The 27,375-nt window shown below is 31.1% G+C and overlaps 1 protein-coding gene across 3 annotated transcripts in view; it reads right to left on the reverse strand.

The window, feature by feature from the left end:
- Nucleotides 1-7,287: 7,287 nt before the first annotated feature.
- LOC113511685 (pancreatic triacylglycerol lipase-like) overlaps nucleotides 7,288-27,375 on the reverse strand; it is a 42,250-nt gene continuing 22,162 nt past the window's right edge. For 2 of the 3 annotated variants that reach the window (XM_026895370.3, XM_031913686.2), the window contains exons 3-16: nucleotides 13,887-14,044; nucleotides 12,728-12,848; nucleotides 12,299-12,446; nucleotides 11,790-11,942; nucleotides 11,292-11,381; nucleotides 11,053-11,188; nucleotides 10,349-10,579; nucleotides 10,010-10,085; nucleotides 9,802-9,938; nucleotides 9,646-9,707; nucleotides 9,474-9,550; nucleotides 8,790-8,859; nucleotides 8,574-8,698; nucleotides 7,288-7,699 (exon numbers count right to left, since the gene is read on the reverse strand). In XM_026895370.3, the coding sequence (XP_026751171.1) occupies nucleotides 7,594-7,699; nucleotides 8,574-8,698; nucleotides 8,790-8,859; nucleotides 9,474-9,550; nucleotides 9,646-9,707; nucleotides 9,802-9,938; nucleotides 10,010-10,085; nucleotides 10,349-10,579; nucleotides 11,053-11,188; nucleotides 11,292-11,381; nucleotides 11,790-11,942; nucleotides 12,299-12,446; nucleotides 12,728-12,848; nucleotides 13,887-14,034 (1,680 nt within the window). In that variant the 5' untranslated portion in view covers nucleotides 14,035-14,044 and the 3' untranslated portion in view covers nucleotides 7,288-7,593. The remainder of the gene's footprint in view (nucleotides 7,700-8,573; nucleotides 8,699-8,789; nucleotides 8,860-9,473; nucleotides 9,551-9,645; nucleotides 9,708-9,801; nucleotides 9,939-10,009; nucleotides 10,086-10,348; nucleotides 10,580-11,052; nucleotides 11,189-11,291; nucleotides 11,382-11,789; nucleotides 11,943-12,298; nucleotides 12,447-12,727; nucleotides 12,849-13,886; nucleotides 14,045-27,375) is intronic. The other variant, XM_026895371.3, reaches the window with a different exon arrangement.

Below are 27,375 nucleotides of genomic sequence, written 5' to 3' on the forward strand. Positions count from 1 at the left end.
TATGAGTGGGTTATTGGAAACTGAAAAAACTTTGAAGAGAAATTTGAGTTTTAGGTATTCGAAACGAAGAAGAATAGGAGGCAAATTACATTCTACTTGCATTGAGATAATTGGAGAAGTATACATAGCACCTAAAATAAGTCTTAAATTCATATTTTGAATTTTTTCGAGTTTTTCTACTAATTTATGTTCTGAGGCATAACAAAAGAAAGCGTAATCAAAATTACTTCTAACAAGAGATTTGTAAAGTAAAAGGATAATTTTAGGATCAGCTCCCCAGTTACGACCAATTACAGATCTTATTATATTAGTGGCTCTTAAAGCACGATCTACTAAGCAATCAACGTATAGATCCCATTTTAAATTTTGATGAAAAATTACCCCCAGAAATTTAACGCTACAGTCTGTTGGAAGAGTTTGGTTATTATATATAATATTCATTAATGGAACATATTTATGAACTTGATGAAAAACAACTACTTTACTTTTGGTTAAACTAATATCGAGGGAAAGAAGAGAAAAATATTTCTCAAGTCTTTTTAATGACTCATTTAACACTAATTGCATATCAATAATATTCTTTCCTTTTATATAAATTAATAAATCATCGGCAAATTGCAAGTTGTTCACACTGTTTCCTAAAATTGAATTAAGTTTATAGATATATAAAATATATAGTAGCGGGCTTAGAATACCACCTTGACATACTCCTTTAGAGCTTAACCTAGGTCCTATTAATTTACTATTTACTTTAACATACACTTCTCTATTACTAAGAAAATTATAAATCCATTCGATAAGTTTCATTGGAAGAAATGAGGATAAAATCGAAGATAGAACTGTTAAATTTACATTGTTAAAAGCTCCTACGACATCTAAAAAAACAGATAGAACATATTCATCGTTATTCAAAGCAGTACTAAGGTCGACATAGAAGTTCGCTAAACTTTCGCGCGCTGAATATCCACGGCGAAAACCAAATTGATTCGATGGTAATATACTATTACTTTCAATAAAGAACTCTAAACGCTGTTTAATTAATTGTTCGAATAATTTGCCTGCACAGGACGTCAATGTTATAGGTCTATAGGAGTCGAAATTTGTAGGATCTTTACCGGGTTTAATTACTGGAATCAAACAATCCATTTTCCATTCTGGTGGGATAATACAGTCCTTCCATAAATCGTTAAAAATTTGTAAGAGTTTAGTAAGGTTTATTTTATTCAGCAATCGAAACATATTGTATGTTAAGCGATCAAGGCCACTAGCTGTATCTTTTCTAGATTTTACTGCACTGGATATTTCATCAATTGAGAATGGGTCAGTGAGAAATTTTGGGCATGAATTAACAGAATTAAACTGTTTGTCATCAAAAGGTGAGTGTACAAAATCAGGAGTATATTTGCGTAAAAAATCATTGACCCATGATATATCTTTAAAATGATTTTGACGATGTTTTGAATTTAGTTTTCTCATATTTTGCCAAACAGTGGAAATTGGTGTTAATCTATTAAATTTGGAACAAAATTCCTGCCACCCCTGTTGTCTTACTTGCTTAATTACTAACTTTTTAACAGCTTGAACTCTTTTAAAATTTATGTAATTATCGAGAGTTGGATTTTGTTTAAACCTAAGGTAAGCCGCTTTACTATCATTGACAGCTGTCGCACACCTGTTATTCCACCAAGGTACTGCAATATGTTTGTGCCTCTTTGAAGTATTTGCACCGCTATTTGATAAGTTCCTACGTGGAACGGAACGTTCCACAGCTGTCAAAATAATTTTACAGAACCTATTGTAATTGTTTAAGGGTTCATTGACATCATACTCGAAATCCAAAAGTAATCGATTAACAGTTTCAGAATAAAGATCCCAATTAACGAGACGTAGGTTTATACGATTTAACAAAAGTTTATTAACTTCATCTATAGGAGCATGTTGTTCACCTGACGGAGTTGATGAAGAGTTCTTTGTGTTTATTTTAGTAAAAGTCGGCAGGTGATAACTTCCTAACGGATCATCATGAACCGACCACTCGCATTTTAATGATATGGATGGGGATACCATAGTTAAATCAAGGCCATTGGGTCTCCAAATATGAGAGCCAACAGTAGTAACTTGCTTATCATTTAATAGTACCAAATTACATTCATCTAAACAATCAAGAATGTCTTTACCTCTTGTATTAGTGGAGGTACAACCCCACATAGTATGATGTGCATTTAAATCTCCAGATATGATAGTGGGTTTAGGAAGAGACTCCAAAAAGAACTTAAATTTGGCTTTAGTAAAACTAGGTGTACTATTGGTAGGACAGTAAATACTGGCAACTGAATACCAAGAATTATTAACTTCAATACTAATAGCTATAGTTTGCAAAGAATTGTCGAAAAAAGAGTGAAGTTTTTTATATCTAATACTATTATGTATAATAATCGCTACTCCATTGTGGTTATTACCACAATCATTTCGTTCTATACAATAATCTTTAATTTTTAATTTGTAATGTGGTTTAAGCCAAGTTTCTGAGATGAGAGCAATGTGAATATGATGTTCATTTAAAAATTGTGTAAAAATATGTCGATTGCTCAGTAGGCTCTGAGCGTTCCACTGTATGATAGTTAATTGGTCTCGATTGAATTTTGTGAAATAGGTGTATTACCAAAAGTATCATATAACACATTCAAAACACTTTTAGTGTTAATAGATGTGTTCTTTGTGTTATGTAGTGAAATAAGTTTGATTATGCTTTCTATTAAAAGTGATAAACTCTTGTTATCAGAATTTAGAATTGAAATTAGGTCTACATTTTTTTTAGGTTTGTTACCCAGTTTAGGAAATATTTCAGTGCTAAGTATATCTCCAAAAGAAGCAGGTCTGAATTTAGATCTATTTTCAGCAATTTTCTTTTGTTTAACAGGGCATTGCGGTGATACACTTGTGTGATTTCCATTGCAGTGTACACAAATAGCGTTTTCCATTCCAGTTGTACAAGTTTTATAATTATGCTCACCTTTGCAGATGCTGCAACGCTCAGAATTCTTACAGAATTTAGCTAAATGTCCATACCTCAAGCACCGGTAGCATTGTTTAACTGGTGGTATATATGGAGTGACATTGTGGCGCCAACCTCCAATATCCAGATATTCAGGTAATACAGATGCAGCAAAAGTAATTGTCACGGTTAGAGTTGGCTGTAACACATATCCATGAGTCAAGGTATTTTTTCTTAAAATTCTTTTAATAGCAATAATTTTCTTAGAACTCGATATCATAGTATATATTTTTTTATTAGATATATTTGTAGGTACATTTCTAATAACGCCTGTAACTTCTGTTGAAGAAGCAGGAATACTGGCCTTAAAATGGTAGTCATTTAAAAAAGTTTTATTATTTAAAAAAGCATTGGCTAAGTCTGGCTTTTGAAAGTATACTCCGATTTTGAATTTATTTATAGATCTAAGATAAGTTACCCCTTTATTAAATCGTTTTAAACAGGAGGAGAGTGAGAGCAAGTCTCTGGATCCAATGGTTTTCTGACTATCTGAGGATTCTACAAAGACAACAAATTCTGTCCCAGGGGATTCCTCGGGATATCTTCTAATATAATCTGTGACGTAGTAAGGTTTATACTTATCGGCCTTATCAATTTCAGATTCTGAGTCAGTAGAAGTATCTTCCGAATATATATCCTTGTCATTACAAGGTTCATGGTCTACATCACCTGAATCGTCATCTTTTTTTTTCCTTTTTCTACAACTGCGCTTCCCCATGAATGCTAATTATATTACTGTCGCTGAATTTAGTGAAAATATAATATTTTATTCAATAATAAGAATTGATAGAGATAGTTTTAATAAATTAATAAAAAAAATTTAAAAAACCCGCTTGTTCTTATTCGAGTTTCCCGCCTTTTTTCTTAGATTCTAAAGAAATAACACAGAGTAAGAAATTACTATGTTATACGAGTTGGCAGTGACCTCATAATGTAAAACTAGAAAAATGAAATGCATGTTACCTTTGCGAACTAATAGTACAATGAAATAAATGAATATTGTGATAATACTTTTTGATTTGTCTAAAATTAAAAAGAGGTGTGACACCTATTGCGAGTATTGCCTAGCAATTGTTGACCGTCGTTTATTAATATAGTATAATTCCTTATAATTAATTTTCAATTCATATCGATAAAAAGTAGAGCGAATAGTACAATGCTACCATTAGTATTAATTGTAGAAATTAATTAAAATTGATAATATAGCATAGAAAATAGCTCCGTTACTAAATGAACGAGTAAATTAATTAATTAGATAATACACTTAACTATATTAATTTTATTGTTAATTCACTAATTAAAATTTATTAAAAATTGTGCTAAAAATGTGGCTTGTTCTCTATTTTAAATTACATTGGTATAGAGAACAATTATAAAATATTAATTTATTAAAACACATATAAGTTATTTTAATATTTAAAAATAGTTATTTATAGGTGAAGTACTCGTACTGTTTGGAAATTATGTGAAGTTATGGAGTCTATTCAAGATGGCTATGATCCGCCATATTCAAGCATAATTTGTTAATATTAGCTAAGGACGGTAACATAGCTTCATACAAAAACGTCGTTATTCAAATAGTCGCAGGCTTGGCAAGTAACGGAAAAAGACAGATGACGGAATTGAGTAAAATTAGCCCCTGAAACAATCATACGTAGTGGTTTAATCTGTGAAAAAGAGCTCAATCAACGTAGTCGAGCCAAAGCTTTATTTATTACTAGCTGTTCCCTGCGACTTTGTCCGCGTTTCCGTCGTTTTTCGTAAAATAAGTAGCATATGTCCTTTCTCACAGTTCAGTGGTTTTGATGTAACAGACACATTTCCCTTCACTGCTTTGCTCCTATTGATCGTAGCGTGATGAAAAGTATACTATAACCCGCCCAGAATGTATGTAGTATACGAAACTTGGTACAAGTATGATGAATAATTGTACCAAGTTTCGTTAAAATCCGTCGAGTAGTTTTTGTTTCTATAACGAACATACAGACAGACAAAAAATTTACTTATTGCTTTTTTGGCATCAGTATCGATCACTAATCGCCCCCTGATAGTTATTTTAGAAATATATTTCATGTACAGAATTGACCTCTCTACAGATTTATTATAAGTATAGATATAAATAGATAAAGGCCATTTCTTTCTCAAGCAAAGGACTAATTGTATAGTATGCAGGCATATGCTTTTTCGTATATTATCGGGATTTTGGTGTAAAATGACATAAATGATATATATCACATTAAAATCTTACAATACACAATTCTTATTTGAAACATTTATTTGTACGACCTCTATGTATTTGTTATGGACCACGTGATAAAATGGTTATTATAAATAATGCCCGGGTATTATGAAAAATAAGCTACATGAGATGACAATTTGATAATAACTATTCAAATAATTTTATTGTCCGGGCATTATACATGCAATATCCGTCACATATGGGACAGAGTAATAAAAAACATGTTTTATTATTACATAAAAACTTAAATACATCTATAATAATCCTAAACCTAACTTAAAACGTCATAACATCAAATCTTCGCAAATGCTGATAATGTTCTAGTTTTTTTATGTTTTTTTTTTGAATTTGTAGATTTAACTTTTTCGTGTGGTGAATAACTGAGTATTTTGTCCTTTTAGTGATAAATAATTCATTCAATCTTTCGTCAAATCGACGATTCATGTCATTCAATTTTGATATATCCATGATTATTTACTTAAACAAACATCAATAACTGTTTTACACGTTATCGTTGCGGTCTCTGATTGGTCAAATCGTGTCACGCGATATTCAATGTTCACGTAGCAATATTCATAATGACTAGAAAATGTGATAAATAATAAAATTTTAATTATAATTAATTAGTTGGTCCGATATAGCTAGCCATTATTCATAAAACCACAGCAGTATGGATATCATGTAGGTTCTCTTCATATATATCTGAGCAATTTTCTGATGGGTATGGTGGGATAAAATTTTCTAAAGGTAAGGCAACTTATCTCTCTGCTAGAGTATTTCTACAGTATAATTAGAGGAATTAAGTACAATGCGGTTATGTTGAATCTTATAAGCATGTCTGTACCAGTACTGGATAAGCGTGACCGTAATCACGGAATGTTCGCGTTACCACGCAACAGGACATTCTATGCTGATCAGGCGCCACTCACGAAGGCGCTACGTCTGCTTTATGAGGTAGTAGCGAGTTCTGAACTGGACTTTTTTCACTGTACCGCCAGAGTTTCGCAGTACGGTAACAAATTACGTAGAAAGGCATTTTTAATGTTTATTTTTTTAAATATAATTAGATTTTTTTATTATTATTATTATTCCATTATTGTATTATTATAATGTTCGATTTTTTAGTTTTTGCTGAGTGCATTGGTAAATCTGTAAAGCTCATCAGAAATATGTATATATATTATAAATAAATAAAGGCCGGGAATTTTCTATAATGCCCACATTAATCACTTGGTCCATAACATATGTACATCCTGTTCCATTTAAATAAAAACAAATTTTTGATATTCATTTTTTTATCTATTAAGTTTGTTCCGGTTGCTTGTGTTGTGTCTTTTATATCTATTATTATTATTATCTATTATTATTATATATATTATAATTTTTATTGTATTCTTGTATCTTGTTATCTACTCTTCAAATTTATTTATTACTTCTACTTTATCATTGTAAATAAATTCTATCGCGATTAGAGAGGAATTCAAAATTGTAATAATTAGATATCAATAAAAAAATATTAATTAAATTCTTTGTCTGTCTATGTTTGTTCAGACAGCAAAATGTACTGCACTAAATTTGATGCGGTTTTCACACTTGTTTCTGAAGGTCTAACTTATAATGCTAATTAAATATTTCTTACCAATTTATGGATTAAGTTGGTATAGGAAACTCAAATAATTTTGTACTTTTAAAGTTTCTGATTCACAATATTTCTGTCTTATAATATTTTATAGCGTGGGTATATAATATTTCATAACATTTTTAATTTAATGTTCTGGTAACGATTTAGCTTTCACCTTCTATACTTATATACATTCAGTATTCTATTATCTATAAATAGGTACAGTGCATCTCATGCAGTCGATGACGGGCGTACTTATATATCGTTTCATATATCTACGTTTTCTATTTGTCTCTGAGGACTGATGATTTGGTAAAAAAAGGATAGGCTATAATAATATGTGATTATAACAAGAACAAATAAAGTCGTGTGGTAAAATTTCAATGAGTATTTTATTCATAGTTCAAAATCGTATAATAAAATATAAAACATTGTATATTTTGATGTCTGACTTAGTCTACTTACAAAACTCAACAATTATTTCATAATTTACAGAAAAACACTTTTCTTCACCCTGTAACAACATCACTGAGACAGTCACAATCACTCTAAGGGTATGCGACCAGACTTGCGTCACTGAGTGTTCATTGTCTGGTTGCTTAAAGCTTAAAGTCTACATGCAGGTGTAGACTGTGATGAAAAAACAACAAGATCACTTTACGCGTATCTATGGCACGGCTACCTTCCACAGTTGTCGTAAAAGCTGGCGGAGCCACGGTTCGGGATTTCAGCAAATTCTCGTTTTGGTGTACATAATTTACTACTAAAGTCAACGTTTCTTTTCCTAAAAAATAAAAATAAATAAGCAGGTATAGAGTCATAATTGCATATACATATGTAATCGGAAATTAATGAAAGAGTTTAACACAGTTGTGACATGAAGCGCCAAACGTCTCCTGAAGTAGACTATCGGATGGAGTTAAAACAATTATTGGAAACGACAAAAACATAGTGAATTTGTTAATTTCCCGTTAAATAAGTATATAGATATCGAATAAAAAATTAACATAAGTTTTAAAAATAACATTAGTACATATCATATTTTTGTTATGTATTTCCATGCTACTAAATACAGTAAAAATTATTACAAAACAACAAAATTTTAATAGATGAATTGACGACCTCAATTGCATTGCAGGGAGTCGGTGGACGCAGGCGGTTGGACCGTTTCTTATGGCAGTTTATGGGGGGAGGCTTATGTTCAGTAGTAGCTAGTTAACGGCTCATATGATGATATGATAAACTAAATAATATGTCAAACTTTTTGTACTTTTCGATAGCTCAATTCGACAGGATTCCAATCTATATCTATCAGTTTTCCGGGATAAAGTACGTTCTCAGCTTAGGTTTTCAGTTACACTACAAAAGGATTAAAAAGTTGTCAAATTTTTCAACTACCTTTTTAAACGTCATTATGAAATATATTTTAGTAGATTACATGTGTATAAATAGTACAAGTATGTACATAAAAAATGAATATTATATTACTAAAGTGGCTGGATCGATTTAGTTTTTTTTAAATGTTTGTAACGATCCACTTTTTTTTTTCTTAAAAACTATAAAGGTTTTTAAGAAAAAATAAATAAAAGACGTTATACAGAATGTTTGTTGGATCGGTTACTATTTGATAAATTCAATAAGAAAGATTAATATCTTACCCTCTGCTAGGTAGTTCCATTTGGTCAACGAGCACAGATTTTACGTATAGTCGATCGTTACACCAGAGGATGCACAGAGATCGCGGCTCCAGTACATTCATATCGTACTCCCACGATAGCTCTACCTAGAAATTAAAATATTATACTTGTAAATCAAATATATGATGTTGCAGTATATATAATAATTTATAATTAAAATTAAAAAAAATTTAATACCTTCCTAACTTTTCCACCTAAATCCATCGGATGTGTTACAACAATTGTATACGTCGTGCCGTGTTCTAACCTGTAATAAAGATTCCAATATTATTGGCAATGTCTTTATTAACTGCTTTATTATTTATGAATAACCTACTAGTTTTTTGCTCGCTACTTTGTAGTTATGTGTTGATTTCAGATGAAGAAAAACCCATGAAATAGGCCACTTCTCTAGAAGTACACGCTATCTATAGCGTAATAAGATAAAACATATATCAGTAAAATCTTCAAAAATAATGAAGTGAAACCCGCATCTAATTTCAGGCAATAGTTTTTACGTGATGCCGGAACAAACATACAGATAGACAGAATAAACAATATTTGTTTTTTCTATTTTCTTCAAGATGTATATAAATAGCGTGTATCACATTTAATATAATATATACAGTTATACCGGTACAGTACCAGTTACACCGGTAACTTTGTTCGCGTGACTGGGATTTATTCATTAATTGGCATAATTGTCTCTATACATAACTGTTTCATCTTGTTCACCATTCCAAATCAATAGTGTATGCGAAATTTCGTTTGGCTTAATTACGCTATTAAGGCGCCAAGATAGTAAAATGGAATAACACGTTTACATTTATAAGTGAATAAAGTATCAAATTATTTCATAAAAAAGTATTGTTTGAAACTTACTTTACATAATTACTTGGAGTGAGATCCATTCCTCGTATTACACCACGATCTGATAATAGAGTCACTTTCAAAAAGCCCTGCCAAGATTAGAAATTTTATATTTTGTTACAAACAATTAAAATTAGATATAATTAATTCATTAATAAATATATTTTTTGAGAGGATTTCTTACTTGAACCCAAGATTCTGCGCCTTTGGGGTTTGCCAGTTGAATAGCCACTTTATAATGACGTTCTGAAAAAAAAAAAACAATAGGTTATATGAAAAGTTAAAAAAAAATTAAATAATTACAATTCTAGAATTGACACCTAAATAGAAAGTAACTAACGACAAAACGGCAACTCTTTTCCTGTGCTTAGATAATATTTAGCTCCAATGGTATCATGCTCTTCAGAGGGGTAAACTTCGTTCTCTGATTGGTTATTTTTATTTGTAATTAGACCCGGGGAACTGTCGGCATGGAATCTGGAATTGTAAAAAAAATTGTGTAAAAACATTTTTAATAAAAAGAAACAAATAGTCAATTCGAAGCTTACCCCATTATAGCACAACCATGTCCGCAGTGGAAACATTTTCCTGACAAGAAATGTTGATAAGATGGACATTGATGACCTGCACAAAATAAAATAATTATATAATATATATTCATCTATTATGTATTTTTATAATATTTTTTTATTTCAAATATAAATAACTTTTGTTTGCTTTTATGATTTGTTTTATGAATTCCTAGAATTCTTGAATCTTCTTTAAAACTTTCGTTTAGGTCTCTTCTGACCCCTGCATTCTTTTGTTTTAACATTGTATACCTATTTTGTTATCCTTTCATTTGTCATTATTTCTTCATGCTTTAAAATGATGTGTAAAGTACTTACCTATGTACGGGCATTTTCCGTTAATAGATTCCGTAAAGAGTTTAATAGCCCTAACATGATTACAGGCTACCAGTACCCTTGAGGCCTCCTCGAGACCTTGCTTGACGAGGGTTAAAGGTACTAACGGCCCTTCAGTGAGGTCACAACCAGGTTGTTCCTTTCCATTGTTGGGATAAAAGTCCAAATGACCCACGGGTTGTGACATCCCATATCCTGCCATAAACACAAAATCTGTCGCACGCGTGAAATAAACACGTCGGTAAATTAGTTTATAAATGCAAAAAATATATAATATATAAAATATATGTACATGAATGATAATTGAATTTAGCAGAAAAGCATGTAGTATTGTATTTACATAAATATATAAATAAATATAGGTATGTGTTAGTAAATTAATGATTATATTGTAAAGCAATTAAGCAACTTAAAAATAAATACATCTGCAGACGTTACAAGAGTTGAAGGAGCCATTATTATGTATTAGGAACTACCTTTACCTACATATAGTAGGTATTTAGGTATATAAATTGAATTTTAAAATATACCCTCAACTCCGTAAGCGACTACTTTTATACATATAATGTCAGTTTATTACAATGGTTTATCACAAAAAATAACTATTTAACAGTGCAGCGTAAAATGAGTATATAAAGCGAGCGTGCAAATAACGATTTTTAAATATATGCCACCTATGGTTTTACCTAAAAGGAATATGCTCTTTCCATCAGTATGGATGACATCCACGAGCTGTGCATCAGACGGGTCCAATCTGACATGTGTTGGCATTCCTTGAAAGTAGGGTTCAGCCGGGTCTAATCCTGTTATTCTTCCTAAACCCTATGGAATTAGAGGCTAAATCAAAGATAATGTGTAGACACAATAGTTTTCATATTATATTGTTGTAATTGAGTAATCGATATTATTGAAAATGTCATCCTACTTGTATTCTCTCTCCAGCGTACCCAGCAGTGTGTGCGCCTAGAGAATGCCCAATTATGTGGACATCCAAAGGATTCAACCCATGTTCTCTCTGTGAAATAAAAAGATACTAGGTATATACATTTCTGATTTAAGATTATATATTTTAAATTTCTTGAGAATAAAATATTCTCAAGTTCAAAATCTAAATAATATAAAAATAATATTATTAAAAAAAGAAGCAATTCAGGTTATCGATTGATAATATTTACAGGATGCTTTTATCGGCAACTGTTATGTGATTTATATTTAATTTTAAGTATGTAATTTTCAGCGTGAAATATTAAATGAGAAATTCGTTAAAGAGTTTAGAGCTACTAACAAAATTTTACATTTACACGTAAAATAAGCATGCCCTAAATTGTATAATAATTTCATAATAATAAATAATCAAGAGACTTTACATAAAATGGTATTCAGCATAATAAAATTAGATTTAAATTTATATAATACAGATTACCTGTAATGTGTTGATGAAATGAGCTACTTCGAGCCCTACTAGTCTGGTGTTGGCCGTGGCCTGCGTATACAAAGGTAGACTACCGCCAGCCCAATCCACCACCACTACGTTATAGTCATCAGCTTTAACGAGCTCGTCTTTCATTTCACTCACCTGAAATTGACGAATAAGTATATATTTTTTAATATATGTACGATATATTAAAAAAAAAGAATATTTAATTTATGTAAACTTAATTTAGTACGTATACTTATAAAATTTTAAGACGATGACTTTGGCAGGCAGGCTCTGTAATTGTAGTAATTAGGGTAATAAATAAATAGAATCGAGACAAGGTATAAAGAGCGCTAGTACGTGTGTAGTAAGAGCTCTATAAACGTTTTTAGGAACTTATTTTATTACTTATTTATAATCATAAAAATGATAAATATAGGCATAGTATATATGCTGTAATGTCGATTGTCGTATAGATTCGAAATTCGATTTTTAAATAATATAAAGTGACAAACCCAATTCGATAATGGTGTATCAATGAAACCATGTATAATCATTTTCGTTAGTCTTGAAGGGCTGTAATTTGATTTTACAATAGTTTTGTTGACATTCACGTTTAATATCTGTCCATCAGTGGGATTTTTCTTTGTGTACAGTATAAATCTGAAAATAAGTTATTTAAGTATCAATGCCCATTATAGAAATTTGTAAAAAATTGTTTAAAATCATGTACATATCGAATTCTAAACAAAGTAATTACCTAAAAGTAATTGTTATTAATGTTTTTTTTTCTCTTATGTATTATCAAACCATTATTATCGTTAGTTATATATTATAGATTCAACTAACTCGACTTCATTCTTACCTAATGATTATCCCGCAGTACTTTTCAAGGCGAGGTCACGATTTCATTATTATCTATTAAAAAACCCTATTTCACTAACCTTGTATTGATAACAACTCTAGGCAAGGGAAACACGTTGAAAGGTCGATGAATGAGGTGGTACCAGCTTCTAGTTATATTTAGGCATCCAAGTTCATCATAGCATCGTGTTTCATTTTCAACTAAAATGGAATAATTATATAATCAGTAGGTATATATAAGGTAGGTAGGTATAAGCTTCTATCAATAAGTCAATATAAAATTTAAAAATGAAATTTGCTTTGAATTAATAATGATGATGTTTTCCTTGTATTCCTCATTAATAATAATTAATAGTAACACTAAAATTTAAAAATTACTTAAGATGATAATTTTGTCTACCTGTTCACTTACATATTTTTTAATTATTTAAACTTTAATGGACAGAAAAATTCTATGTACATTTGGCGGACTTAACACCGGATGGTGTTCTCTATCAGTCAAACATTGACCAAAGCGAGAAATACGTAAGCGGTGCATTATTGAATAGAGGAATTTATATAGTATATAAATATAAAACCTTATAAAAATATTATTATGAATGAGAAACTGTTTTGATACTTGTGAAATTTTGTCTTCTTGCGTTGCTTCCATGACAACTATGTAATGAATCTTATATATATTATATATTATAGATACGATTTCATTGTGAATGACAAATATGGGATGTTGCCATTTTGTTATTATGCACATGCATGTGGTAATGATAATGTAATTATCTATGGATTCATTTGCTAGTTGTGCAGGGGAAAGTTTAAACATCCACGAGGCGATTGGTTTTACATTTGCATATACTAAAAGCTTTATTTTTCTTTAGAAAAAAGAAAAACCAAAACTCGCGTAAGATTTATATTCGTAAATTAACATAAGTTTGTTGGGTTAATATGTATTGAAACTTTCTATGTCAATATCAAACTCTATGCTTTAACTAAAAGCAAATTGTCGTTTGCAGAAAATTTACATAATGAAAGATACTGCAACTATTATATGAGCATTTTGCATACTCAAATACTGTGAATATAAATATTCAATGTATGTATTGCATACAACTAAATATTGACAGTGTTAAAGAATTACAAAAAATATGATTCTTATGCAAGTATTGGCAAATAGATACATAATTATATAATATATAAAATAATACATTAAAAATGATAAAATTATTATAAATTAAAACTTACATGGCAGCCAGGGTATGTTGACTTCGATACGATCTGATCGGGCCCAATTGAAAGGATCAAGTATACCGGCAAAGGCTGGCTGCAGACCAAGTAGGATACACCACAACATCACTCGGAGATGTCTGTCTGTCAAATGAAGCCTGAGCATATCACCGGGCCTGGAAAGAAAAATACTTAAGATTTATTGTCTAATATAATAGACTACTACAGAAATTAAGGATTAAAGTAACACGTATATCATTGTCATTTTCTCTATTCTTTTCTTTTGCTTTTATTTGCACATTTTATTTCAGACGTGAGTAATTTTTGTTTCATTTAATCTTTTTTTAGCTATGTACCTATCATGTATGTGTTTGTGTAAGTAGGTATATGTAAATGTGTATATTTATATGCATATGTGTATAAGCAATACATATATTATGTAAGCAGTTTTTATATTTCTTTTTGACAGTCTAATTTAATTTGCGGTATTTATTTTTGGAGTAGGTAGTTGGTTAATCAAAAGAATAAAATCATTAAATTTAATCGAGTTTCTTCATATGATTTTTTCAGGGGTGAAAATAGAATATAATGATAATCCCGTTGCCGCTATTGACATATGCTGCTGGAGTGCCACTAAGTGATGATTGATGAGGATGATGTCAGATCAGTTGGTCCGTCATCGCGAATTATCTACTCATTAATTTTCTACAACGGTTTCCAGGGGGACCGTGTGGAAGCCGAGTTGACAGAGTATATTACTAACAATGAGAACAAACCTCTCCATTACTAAGAATTCCTTCCTCCTCTTAATAGGTTTAGTAACTACCAGGCGCTAAAATTGATATCTGTTCTCAGGTATATAGTAGGTATTTAGATCAACAGTCATTCAAATATGTATGAGTATACGAGTATAGTGCAAGTAAAGCCGTGTTTCGTATCAGATTCAGTGGCTATGTCGATTACAATAAATACTAAGATAGTAATTTATGTTACGTAGGTGTTTTGAAGGGTAATTTACCAGTGCGGTTGAGAACTTCCACGGACTTCCTAAACTCCGCCTCGCGGCGTTCGCTTGGCCATGCGGTAGGTATGGCAGTATTATGCAATAAATTACCTATGTTATACAGGTTAGATTTTACAGTCTAATAAATTTTACAAAGATTATAAATTCTGCCTACTATGTATAGATATTGCATATTTTAGTCGACAATTTTTTTTTAATAGCACTGAGGTGGCAAACAAGCATACCGCTCATATGATAGTAAGCGGTTAATTTATAAAAAAAAATATATCCTACATTGGATATTTATGAAAAAGAATTAATTTGAATCCTTTAATTTTCAATAAATATATTGATTGTAGAACCTGATAAGTAAAATAACTAGCATAAGAAATATTTTTCAGGTATCCTTTCACATATTTAAAAAAAATATATATTTTGCGCCCTTTTCCTCTTAAGTACCTACAGTAAACTCATTACCTTAGATTACTTTTTATAATTATGGGTTGGACCACATCTACTAACAATTTTCCATAACTTTTAAGAAAAATAGATTGTTAAATTGTTGATTATTTCAATAAACTTGACCATATCCTCGTATACCTACAAAGGAGTATATAACATTGTAAGTACTAAAATATCTTAGGAATAAGTACTAAAATAACTCAGTATAATAATGCTCTTATGTTTGTAACACTTAGATAAGTGTTACAAGTGTACAGATGTACTGCGTACCTTCTCACACTTATCACAATAACAACTGTGCAGACAATATCCATTATTTCACATATTCGGCGTATATTCAACTTACTACAGCATTTGTGAGAATTATTAATACCTTACAACAATGCATTCATTCTTAATCTTAATAGTACTTTATATTGCTCTCCCTATAAAAGAAGGACATAATAATATACTTACCTATTTTGAGCCATTAACTGGTTACTGTTGAACCAAGACCTCCCTCATAAGGAGGGTTTTGCCAGTAGTTGGTAGGCGGATTGGCAACTGCATTAAATTTCCTTATTTGCCTCTTACGATACCCACGGGAAAGGAAGCGGTGGGTCATTATTTGCCGGAATTTTATTGTATTTTACTGTTCTATATTTTATTATCGTTTTTTGTAATATTTTAGAGATGGAAGAGAGAATGTGACGAAACATTGCATAACATAGTCGCTACAGTCAGGAAATAAAAAGATGATAATATTGTAAAAGTTCAAGATCATAAAGATTGGGCAATTATAAACTCCTTTTAAATATCACAGAAAATGAAATCTCCATATTTTATGTAGAATGTTAATTGAGATTTATTATAATAAATATGTATGTATATATACAATTAGCAATCAGCCTTTGTTTCGCATGGGAGTTTAGTATTGGAAAATAATATAAAACTTATACTACTCGATGATAATGTAGCTTTTTAGCGATATTTTTTGAATTTATTCTTCACAGACAAAAAAAAAAAACACTCAGAACTTCCCTTTTTATATTATTAGTATAGAATTTATTTTGAAGTTGAAAGTGTATCTTAGGTAATAGTATTATTTTAATTTTATTTCCTTAAATGATATAATTTACATTTAAATTAATTTGAAGAGATTGGTTAATCCGTAACTTAATAAATAAATGATATAACATAAAATTACTTATACACATATGTATAAATAATATAATATGGAATTACCTATATACATACATGGACAGATCTGGGGGCCTACCATGAAATATTTTCTGAAATTTCGGGGACGAACGTAACAGAAATTTGATGTTAAAATTATATAATACATGCCGTTTAAAATTATTAAAAATATTAAAATATCGTTCCTCTGGACTATTAGGATAGGATTTATAATGAACAAAATGTTAAGCTCCATTTACTGGGTCGATTTCAGTACGAACAAAAACACGAAATTGAGCCCGAAAATTTGAAATTTCATTTCATGGTAGACCACCTGGACTAATAAATAAGGCACTTCTTATTCTAGTTTAGAAGGCAAATATCGTGGAATACTGTTTGTGGGTTAGTATATAAATCAATCATCTTCAGTCAGGTGCCAAGGCGATAACCAAACTTGTAGTGTTAAAGGTCGATTACGAAAGTAATAATGCAATTGAAAATATTTACATGAATTGAATGTCATAACTCTTGACTGGTTCATCAGTCCTGATCCGAAATTTAAAATGTTATCAAACAAAATCGACTGTATATTACATACTGATAAGAAATACAGAAAATGAAGTGTTAAAAAATTGAGAATAATTTTCCCAATTAATTTTTTCCTATAAGTTTTTTCTATATCTACATATAAATGAGTAAAATGGGGATCAAAAGATCAAAAGAGTGCTTATAATATAGTTTAGATTCTGGTTGGCGGATAGATTTGCCATAATGTTCTTAGCATTCATTCTTTGTTTCATAATGTAGTATACTTTAGTATCATATATAGTTATATTAACCAAAATATACAATTATTTCAACGACTTTAGTTTGAACATCTATACTTAGATATATTATAAAGAGGAAAGGTTTGATAGTTTGTTTATAATGGATATACTCAAAAAAATTTAAATTTTAAAAATTCTTTCATTTATAGTAAGCTTTATCATCACATTACCACCGAGTAATATAGGCTATATATTATTTTTGACAATTCTATCTACCCGTGGGAAGCCGGGTCAGATCGCTAGTTGATAATACATACATTTAACAATAATGATAACTTGCAAGTTATTTCGTTTTTAATATTTACGATCAAAGTAGCCAAGTCAATAATAGGCTCATAATGTTTCAATTAACTGATTAGTTAAAATAAATTAATGACCACGAAAAGAAAGCGATGAAGTAACTAGAATATTCATAATAGTGATTTTGTGACATAATTTCATGGTACAATCTACTTTAATTTAAATGAGAATCAGAACCAATTCTGATGTAAGATAAAGATAAGCGGAAGATTACAACGAAGTCATCAATTAGTTTAATAAAAATAGAGTCGCCATAGCAGCGGTATAAAAATCACTTCCTTAGCCCCGGTAGTGCGGAAGTGGATTGGCGGTGATGCAACGAACGCACTGCCTTAACCTGCTAACTGATATAAGTCGGCACTGCTGTTATCGTGCAAAACCAAGTATTATAAGGCTACAACACAAATAAATGTACCTGTCCGTTGCATGCTGAGTTTATCATAATTAAAAAAACATTCGTATACAATTTTAAATATATATATTGATTGCACTATATGAAATGTGGTTTTAATGTAATAGTATTTGTTCAACATGACACTTTGTTGTTAAACTACGAGTACATAGATTCATATACCTAAGATATAGAGACAAAGACAAAAAGTGGCACTGAGCATTGTGAATGCCTTTCAAACTACTCAGTGACGTATGTTGTGAAACATGTTGAAACATTCATGTAAATGTTGTAAAAATACACGATTTACTATATTTTTACTTACAGTGCTTTAGGTAAGATATTTGACTTCACTTCTGTTTTGTTCTACGATAATTATTGACTTATATTTTTAAAATTCTTATAATTTTATTTAAAATTTGTATGGAATTATGAATCTTGTTAATTTTATATATCAATGTAAAATTAGCTCATTTTGTTTGCAACGTGTTTGAAGTAACGTGACGAGGATATGCACGGTCGATACGTTACCTCGTTAGTACGCGTTGATATTGTGTTGCAATTAGTTTGTTGTGACCTTTACGTAATCGTGGCCGATTCGAAACGATTAGTTCTGTAGTAAATTGGTACTACGTACCAAATCATAGGTTTATGACATAATTGTATATTGTTAAACTACTATTTTTATATTGGCTAGTTTGAATATCAATAAGCATTTATATTTCTATTCCGATTCAAACTAGTCAATATATTGGAATTCAATTGCAATGATGATATTGGTTAAAAAAATATTTGTAAATTATTATGTAATAAATGTCTATATGAGATTTATATATTGCCGTGTGACCCGGCACTGAATGGGCTATCGCTTCCTTTTTTGTAAGAGACGACTAACGGAATGTAGAGGAATGGGCAGCAGCGTACCTTTTAAAATATCATCAAAAGCCTAACTGCGGTTGCCAATCCGCCTACCAAGCGTGTCAACTACTGGTAAAATCCCCCCAATGGTAAACTGCCAAAAGGAATGGCCCCTTTCCATAAGATAGTTTTTAGGGGAGGCTTATGTTCAGCAGTGGACAGAAAACGGCTGATACGGTGATGAAGAAATCTCTGTGTATATGTATCGGTACTCATTCCTCGACGAGTTTTCTTAGTTACCTTTTACTAGGAAAGGAAAGAGTGGCCCATTTTATGATGAGACTATAAGGCTATTTTATTATAAATATAAAAAAAAAATAGAAAAAAAAATAGGTTATAGTAGTTATGCACAAATCAAAAAGATTTACTCTAAAGTAGTTAAATGTAAAATTGTAATAGGAAAATGTAGAGAGACTAATGAAATTTTATATTATAATGCTGTCGAGATTTGTTTACTAATCTCATTGTGACGGTGCATTCAAGCAATCAGGGTCAAGACACTTTCATAATCTTCCGATTATCTAATGTTATACATGATAGTGTATACGCTATGGTACAAAAAACAACACTGACCTTCTTGTTCATGTCGACCTACATTTTGTAGTCGATTTAATATGTATAATCAATGTTAAACATTATTTCGTACGTAAACATACTTCCTATTAGTTAGAACGTGTTTTAGATTTTATCACTTTGTATTCACGATTGGAATAAAAAGTAGTTATTCTTCTTCCCCATCTCAAATTATATATAATTAATTTAATGATGATTGGTTGACCTATTGAGGCGTCAAGAGAGAACAAAATAATTTAAGATTGTGTTCCACAAAAAAAAAAATACAATTGTGGTCAAACTAGTTACACTGATTTAAAAACTAAACTACTGAATTATTAGTATGCATTACTGAGTTCGTTATTATCTAGAGTCTATTCATCAAATCTCCGCTTTCCAATATATATATTGTCAAGTAAACTTTAAAATAAAATTACAATAAGTACGATTTTAAATATTTAGAAAGTTGATGGAAAGAAATATTAAACCATAAATGGCTTTTTGGTGCATGCGTTTACTTGTATAGTTTCGTAAAATTTCCTTTAATATTATTATAGGTGAATTTTGTAATAAATTACTTTCTTATTAAATTGCTTTCGTGTATAATTGTTATATCAAATGCAAATTGGATGTAAAATGCAATTTTGCCAACGAAAATTAGCAATAAAATATCCCATGGTAATTAAGATTACGCTCCATATATACTACTTTCATGTTTAACCGTTTCAGTACAATTGAGTAACAAAAATGATAAACTTAATTTTTATTTTATTTTTATAACAGTATTTATTATTGTACTGATACATTACTAGGTAAAAATAAAGCTCTAAAGCACCTAGTTGATTAAATAAATAAATAATATTAGGTAAACTTTTTCATCAATAAGCAATCAATGTGGTTAATTAATTAATATTATATTATATCTGATAAAAAAACCGACTTTAATTTTTAATTTAAAAACTAAATTACAGAATCGATTTTTATAAACATTTTATGGGACCAGTTTGTAAGTATATCTTTTCAGATATAGAAGGATTTCTCAAATTGGTTTAGAGCTGATGGAGTTATGAGATAACAAGCATAAAAAGAATACAACCAAATTGGGGACTTCCTTTTTTTATACAATTTAGAATGGCAAACAAGCTGACGGCCCACCTGATGGAAAGCGGCAACCGTCGCCTATAGACATGAGCAGCACTATCGACATAACAGAGTATACTGTTTCGCCCATGATACCCCCATGCGTTGCCATTTCTGAGGACTCAAGTATTATTCCTCCGTGCCCAGTAAATTCACGCCATATCCCACCCTTCAAACCGAAACACAGCCATGCAAACACAACCGCTTCACGATTGAAACACGAATGGGACAGAGGTACCCAAGCAATCGACTTTTGTACAAAGTCTCTCTCTGGTAAATTTAATATCAGTTGATAAAGTAGTAATACTTAATGACAATTAAATTCGTGTCTCGTATTTTTTACAACAAAACTTCATTAGTCTTTATGTACTGATATAGATGTACAGAAATAAACGATGATGATAAATAGTAAAGCATGTCACATCTCATGCCTCAAAATTTGAAGATGAAAGTCTTTAACCAGCGCATCTTGCTACTGGTGACTTACGGAACTGAATCATGGCTCTACACCGTTAGTTGTATGCAAATGTTGTAGTTGTTGTAGGCCACTCAGCCAAGCTATGATGAGAACTATGCTAGATTTTTTTTTGCGTAATAGAGTTCATATCAGTAGAAAAATCAAAGACCGAACCCAAAGATAAGTAAGCTGAAATGGCAATGGACTGGTCACATAATTTAGAGAATCGATAACCGATGGGGAAGAAAAGTTCTTGAGTGGTGACCCCGTATAGGCAACGTAGTGTAGAATGACTATCCACTAGATGGAGTGACGACATCAAATGGATTGCAGGGAGTCATTGGATACATATAACTCAGGACGGTTCCTTATTGCAGTCTATGGGCTTCCCCTACAGAAAAATGATCATGATGTTGAATATAGACCTCTGCCTATGTTCAAAAGTGAATAATAAAGGGCTGAAATGAATGAACGGCATGTACGATTGAATAAATAATAATAGTGATTATAATAATAATGATGATTACAAGTGCAAAAGCTGTGAATATTGGTTTATTTACAGTTGCGTCAGATTTTGTATGTGGGTCGCAAGTTCATTCGTTGCGTGTGTAACTGTATATTGAATTGCATCGTTTTGTATATTATTTAGGTCTTATTTTACTCTGCACGACGTAAAAGTCAATTGACACAATTTGTAAAGGTTTCCATGTCATTGTAATATAGTGACCGATTGATGCAGTTACGCTGATTACAAATGTTAAAAAAAATTACCTACCTCACAGTAAATAGTTGCTACAGCAAATATTTATATAGTAGAAGGTTAAATATATGAACATATGTACAATACTAAGCATACTTTATATAGTTTAAATGTCAAAGTTTTTAGTCACAAAGACTACAGAATAGATTAATTAGTAGAGAATACCATCAGGCATTAAATTCGCCCAGTATATAATATACATATTTTAATGTGTGCTAAAGTATATATAAATAAATCGGATATGTAAATTTGCCAATAAAAATATTTTTCAGAGTTGGGTACTTGATATGGTATATAATACGTATTACAGCCAATATTAGTTTATTTATTTACAGTTTCTTGTATATCATAACTAATATTTTAGATGTTAATTGATCGCTGCTAAACATAGGACTCATTTTAGAACTACAATAAAGACTGATCCAGAATCACCATATTTTTCTCTCGGTTCCTCTATATATAGGTAGATAGATATATTGTTTTATGAAAAATATAGGTTAATATATTGGTTTTGTGTCAATGTCGTGTCTACTCGTGTTACCATTATAATATTATATATAAATAGGTAGAAATATCTAATTGTTATTTATATTCTAGATTACAGAGAAATAATTGTATATAAAACTGAAAAATATATAAATTTTACTATATACATCTTAATGAGATGTAATCAAGGTTTTTATGAGATATAACAAGCAGTAATTTCAACAAGGTAGATACACAGAATGTATGTACAGATTTATTGTTACGGTAATACTAAGTAAACATTACTTACACACCTTATTCAAATATCGTGTTACCTAATTCAGTACATACCTACTTCAGTACATACCTACTTCTAATATCAAGTATTTGAATTCAACAATAGTTGACCTTTGAACAAAATTCTAATACTTTTGTCTGTGGTTTCAATTTTAAATGTATTTGATTCGAACTTTGTATTTAATATATAAGTGTCAATATTTTTTTATAGTTTGTCCCCTGAAGTTTGGAATTTATAAATGTAATTAAAAATAAAATTAACACGATGACTCGTAATACAGGTTTAAAACCTAGTACAGTCTTTAATTGTTTGTGATAAGAAACCAATAAATATTAATTTGATATCTATGAATTAAAAGTTAAATGGTTTTGTTTGAATTTTTCTGTACTAAATGTATCAAAACATTCAGATTTTTTTATACAACTTAGAATAGACCATCATAAATTAGAAACCACGGAATACATTGTGATGCCTGTACCTGTACCTGTACTTTTAAAGCTCCAAGAATAGGAGATTATGTTGTTTATCTTCAGTACACTGTAATGTTATTGGTATATCTCGTTTTTAAACCGCAACTGCTATGTAAGCACAGTTCCTTATACCTTAGACAGTTAAAATTTATTTTAGTCAACCGATTACTTGTTTCAGAATTTGTGATTATGGATCGACTCTATAAATATTTAAACTACTAAGCATCAGTTAAAAACATTAATGGGACACATAAGTATGGCTGTAGTATGTATTTCCTTGAAACTGTATTTTAACCGTTTAATTAGTATATCCATTGAGGGAAGTAGTTTAATGTCTTGCGTACGGTGAATGTAAATGAAGAGTACGTTGTTTTTTATAGGGTTGCCTGAACGTAATAAATAAGTTTACGAGGTCTGTCCGGAAAGTTCGTATAAAAGTGTTCTGGAATGCGAGAAAGAGGAGTGGGGAGGCCAGGTAAGCGCAGGACCCCTTCCTTATGTCCCTAACAATGCTTCAGTTCTGGTCTTTGCGAACTGGCTTGTCACGCCATCTGTGAAGTTACCTCTTAACGAAACCCCGTCGGCATGGAGCCCGCTTCCGTTGAAGAGCAGCGCGTCGTAATCAAGTTTCTCTCGAAACTCGGCAAGAATGGCCGTGAAAGCAAAGAGTGGAAGACATCCGGGGAACCACGAACAAAAAAATCAAGAAAATCCCGCTCAAATGTCAAGACAATGTTGATTGTTTTTTTCGATGTTCGGGGGATTGTCCATCAAGAATTCGTCCCTCCAGGCCAGACAGTTGATGGAAAATTCTACGTCGATGTGCTCAGACGCCTCAAAGCTCGTGTGGCACGAGTTCGTCCAGAATTGGCGCGAGAGGGGCGTTGGATTCTTCACCACGACAATGCCCCTGGTGAGTTTCATTACGACAATGCCCCTGCCCACACCTCTCTTGTTGTCCGTGAGTTTTTGAGTAAAAATTCCATTACGGTGACCGAACACCCCCTATTCGCCGGATTTGGCCCCGTGTGACTTCTTCTTGTTCCCAAAAACCAAATTGGTACTTCGGGGGCGGCATTTGGGGGACATAAATGAGATAAAAAAAGCTACGACGGGGCAGCTGAGAAACCTACAACCAGAGGACTTTTTCTCACATGGAAACGGCGTTGGCACAAGTGCATTATGTCACAACGTAATAAATAAGTTTATGTTCCACAGAAAACTGATTTCAATTGTGACAAAACTATTTATTTTTATTTCAAAACTAAATTACTGAAATGATTTTGATAAAATTCCTATGACACCTTTCTGCAAGTACATTCTTTGAGATAAAAAAGAATTTTCTAAATCGGTTTATAATTGATGAAATTATAAGGTAATAAAGATAAAAAAATACAACCAAATTAAGAACCTACTACTATTTAAAGTAGGTAGAAAATATATATTATCTTGTTTATATTTTAAACAAATATATCTAAAATGTAATATAAGATTTCGTTTTTAGAACTATCGTTGTTGTTTTATACTTCGTATTAGCGTACTCCGACTGACTTTATTTTGAGTTTCCTTTATTTGCACAAGCGTATTATGTTTTGTACCTTTAGTCATGTCTTATTATATTTTGGAGATAAAAATAAGTATTGAGTAAAAACACACATTATATTTGTAGTCAATGACCATACAATTGTAAAAAATATATTTTTGGGGAATAATCCTTACTAATATAATAAATATGAAGTTGAATTTGTTTGTTTGATATCACTTAGCGGCTTAACCAATAACTTTGAAATTTGATATATGGATACTAAATAGATGGAAGGTTATAGGCTATTTTTTTCTATCTAGTAAATATATTCTGATCATGCGGATGAAGTTGCGAGCAAAAGCTAATATAAAATCCTTTAATTTTAACGTAAATCATGTTTATGCCAAATACGTATAATATAGATTTGTTTTATTATTTGTATTAAAAACACGTTTCATAGCCCTACAATGATTTGTTTTCATGATTTTTATTGATGTATCTTAAGGAAATATCGTTCGATGAATGTAAATAGACAAACAGTACGGTGATTGAGTGTACTGGAATTTATGGCGTGTGCGCATCGCGTGTCGCATAACGTTAGTACATACGAGTGTGTAGATTGTTTCTTCTATTGTGCTAGTAGTTATGAGGTATCAACAAAACATGATTTCAATATTCTACGTTACAAGTGTTCAAAATACAGTCGCTATACTATATGTTAGGGACAGAATAAATTTATTTCGTGCTTACAACTTAGAGGCTGAATTGATGATTGATTAGGTGTACTTAGTATTAAAGTTATCCCTTTAATTTTAAGGGGTATTTTGATTACAAAAGTATTCTAAAATTTAATTTTATTCTAAGCTCAAAAATCACAGAAATATTGTTAATTATAGTGATTCTCATATTACATACATATTTCAAACAAATTTTTAAACTTTGTCATGATGACAAATTTACTTTTATACATCTCTAATAAAGACATCAACGCGCGCAGCAAGTCATTACGTCATTGCTAATAACTCGTGCATTTTTATTAAGTAGTAATAATGTACCTAGTTCACTTAACGTACAGTGCATTGTAATAAATGATGTCAATTTATTTATTATCACGCCAACTTCTTATAAGAGTACGCAGAGAGAATCGAGTGTCAAAGACTTTTATGTTTATACAATATATTAATATGAATTTTTAATATATTCAAAAATATGTATTTTTGAATATTTTTTTTACAACACAGGGGCAAACAAGCATGCGGCTCACCTTATGGTAAGTGACTACCGCCGCCCATGATCACCCACAACACCAACGGCATTGCAGGTGTGCTGCCGGCCTTTTAAAAAGGAATATGCTCTTTTCTTAAAGGTTATGATGTCGTATCGGTTCGGAAGTACTGCTGCTGGAAGTTGATTCCAAAAAGTGGTTGTGCGTGGAAGAAAGTTCCTTAAAAATCGCACGGTGGAAGACCGCCACTTTAATTATTCAATAATGATTATGAAATAATCATTTGAATACCATATATACACCTAAGTACTTATACTAGTATATGTTATATAAACAAATATATAAGTAAATATATAAATACATGTTTTAACCATATATACATTTATTTTACACACAATAACGAAGTAAGTAAGTATGGACAAAAACAAGAAAAGGTGCAACGACGAGCTACGAGAATTGTCGATCTAAGGCTTACAAGTTGTATCGAACCCTTAAGTCTTAGAAGAGATTTTGCCTCACTCCGCGTGAACTACTGCACAACGGATTGTGCTCAGAGGAATTGTTCAATATGATGACCACAGCCACTTTATATCATCGTACGGCTCGCCATCGACCCTCATATCCTGCAGCCTAAATGGGCGCGTACAACGCGGTTTCTCACTCATTTACTCTCACGAACATTTTATGCAATAAGTTGACTGTTGAGGTTTTCCCAAGAGACTACAGCATGGGGATTTTGAAAAGGGGGTGAAGAGATTTCTTCAGTTTCGGCAACGCGCGCGTAATACCCCTGGTATTGCAGGCGTTCATAGGTTACGGTCCACTTACCATCAGATGGGCCGTATGCTTGATTGCCACTTCAGTGGTATTAAAAAAAGAGAGAAAAGAAATATAATGACAGATAGTGGGATTTAATTAGGTTCTTGAATGTAGTTAATAACTGGGCGTTGCGTATTGAAGATGGTATTGAGTTTCATAGTCGTACGGCGCGCACAGAGAAGGATTTAGATTAAAACAAAGAGCTATGAGAAGGAGTTTTAAGGCGAGAGTTTTCAGTAGTGCGTAACCCATGATTCTGCACATTACCAAATAATATAAATCATACTTCAAGGTAGACTAGTTTTATTAAAATTGAAGTTGGTTTTTTGTGGAACAAAATCTTAAATTATAGAATTATTAATATATGAATACATTAGAAACTAATTTATAATTAAAAAAGATAAAAAGCTTTGATTAATGAATATAAGGGACTGTCGATGTTTTATAAAAACATGGTACAAGTACGATGCAACTCGATATAATTCATTTTTTGCTGCGTCAATGTGACCTTAAATAAAAACATGACTATGGAATAGGCAGCCCATTTACGTAAATACAATTTCAAATTGGTTTCTGATGTTGTTCTGTCACAACATATTTTGAAATGTCAGATGAAGTGTTCATTTCATATTGCACATAGTGGAAAGTCGTGTTTTGTCGGATACTGCTTCCAACTTAAAACTTGTTGTATAGTTTATATAGTATTTACTTTAATAGTAATAATAGTGGAGTACTAC

Source organism: Galleria mellonella, unplaced genomic scaffold (genome assembly GCF_026898425.1).
Source record: "Galleria mellonella isolate WM207_F2 unplaced genomic scaffold, CSIRO_AGI_GalMel_v1 utg213, whole genome shotgun sequence".
NCBI lineage: Eukaryota > Metazoa > Arthropoda > Insecta > Lepidoptera > Pyralidae > Galleria > Galleria mellonella.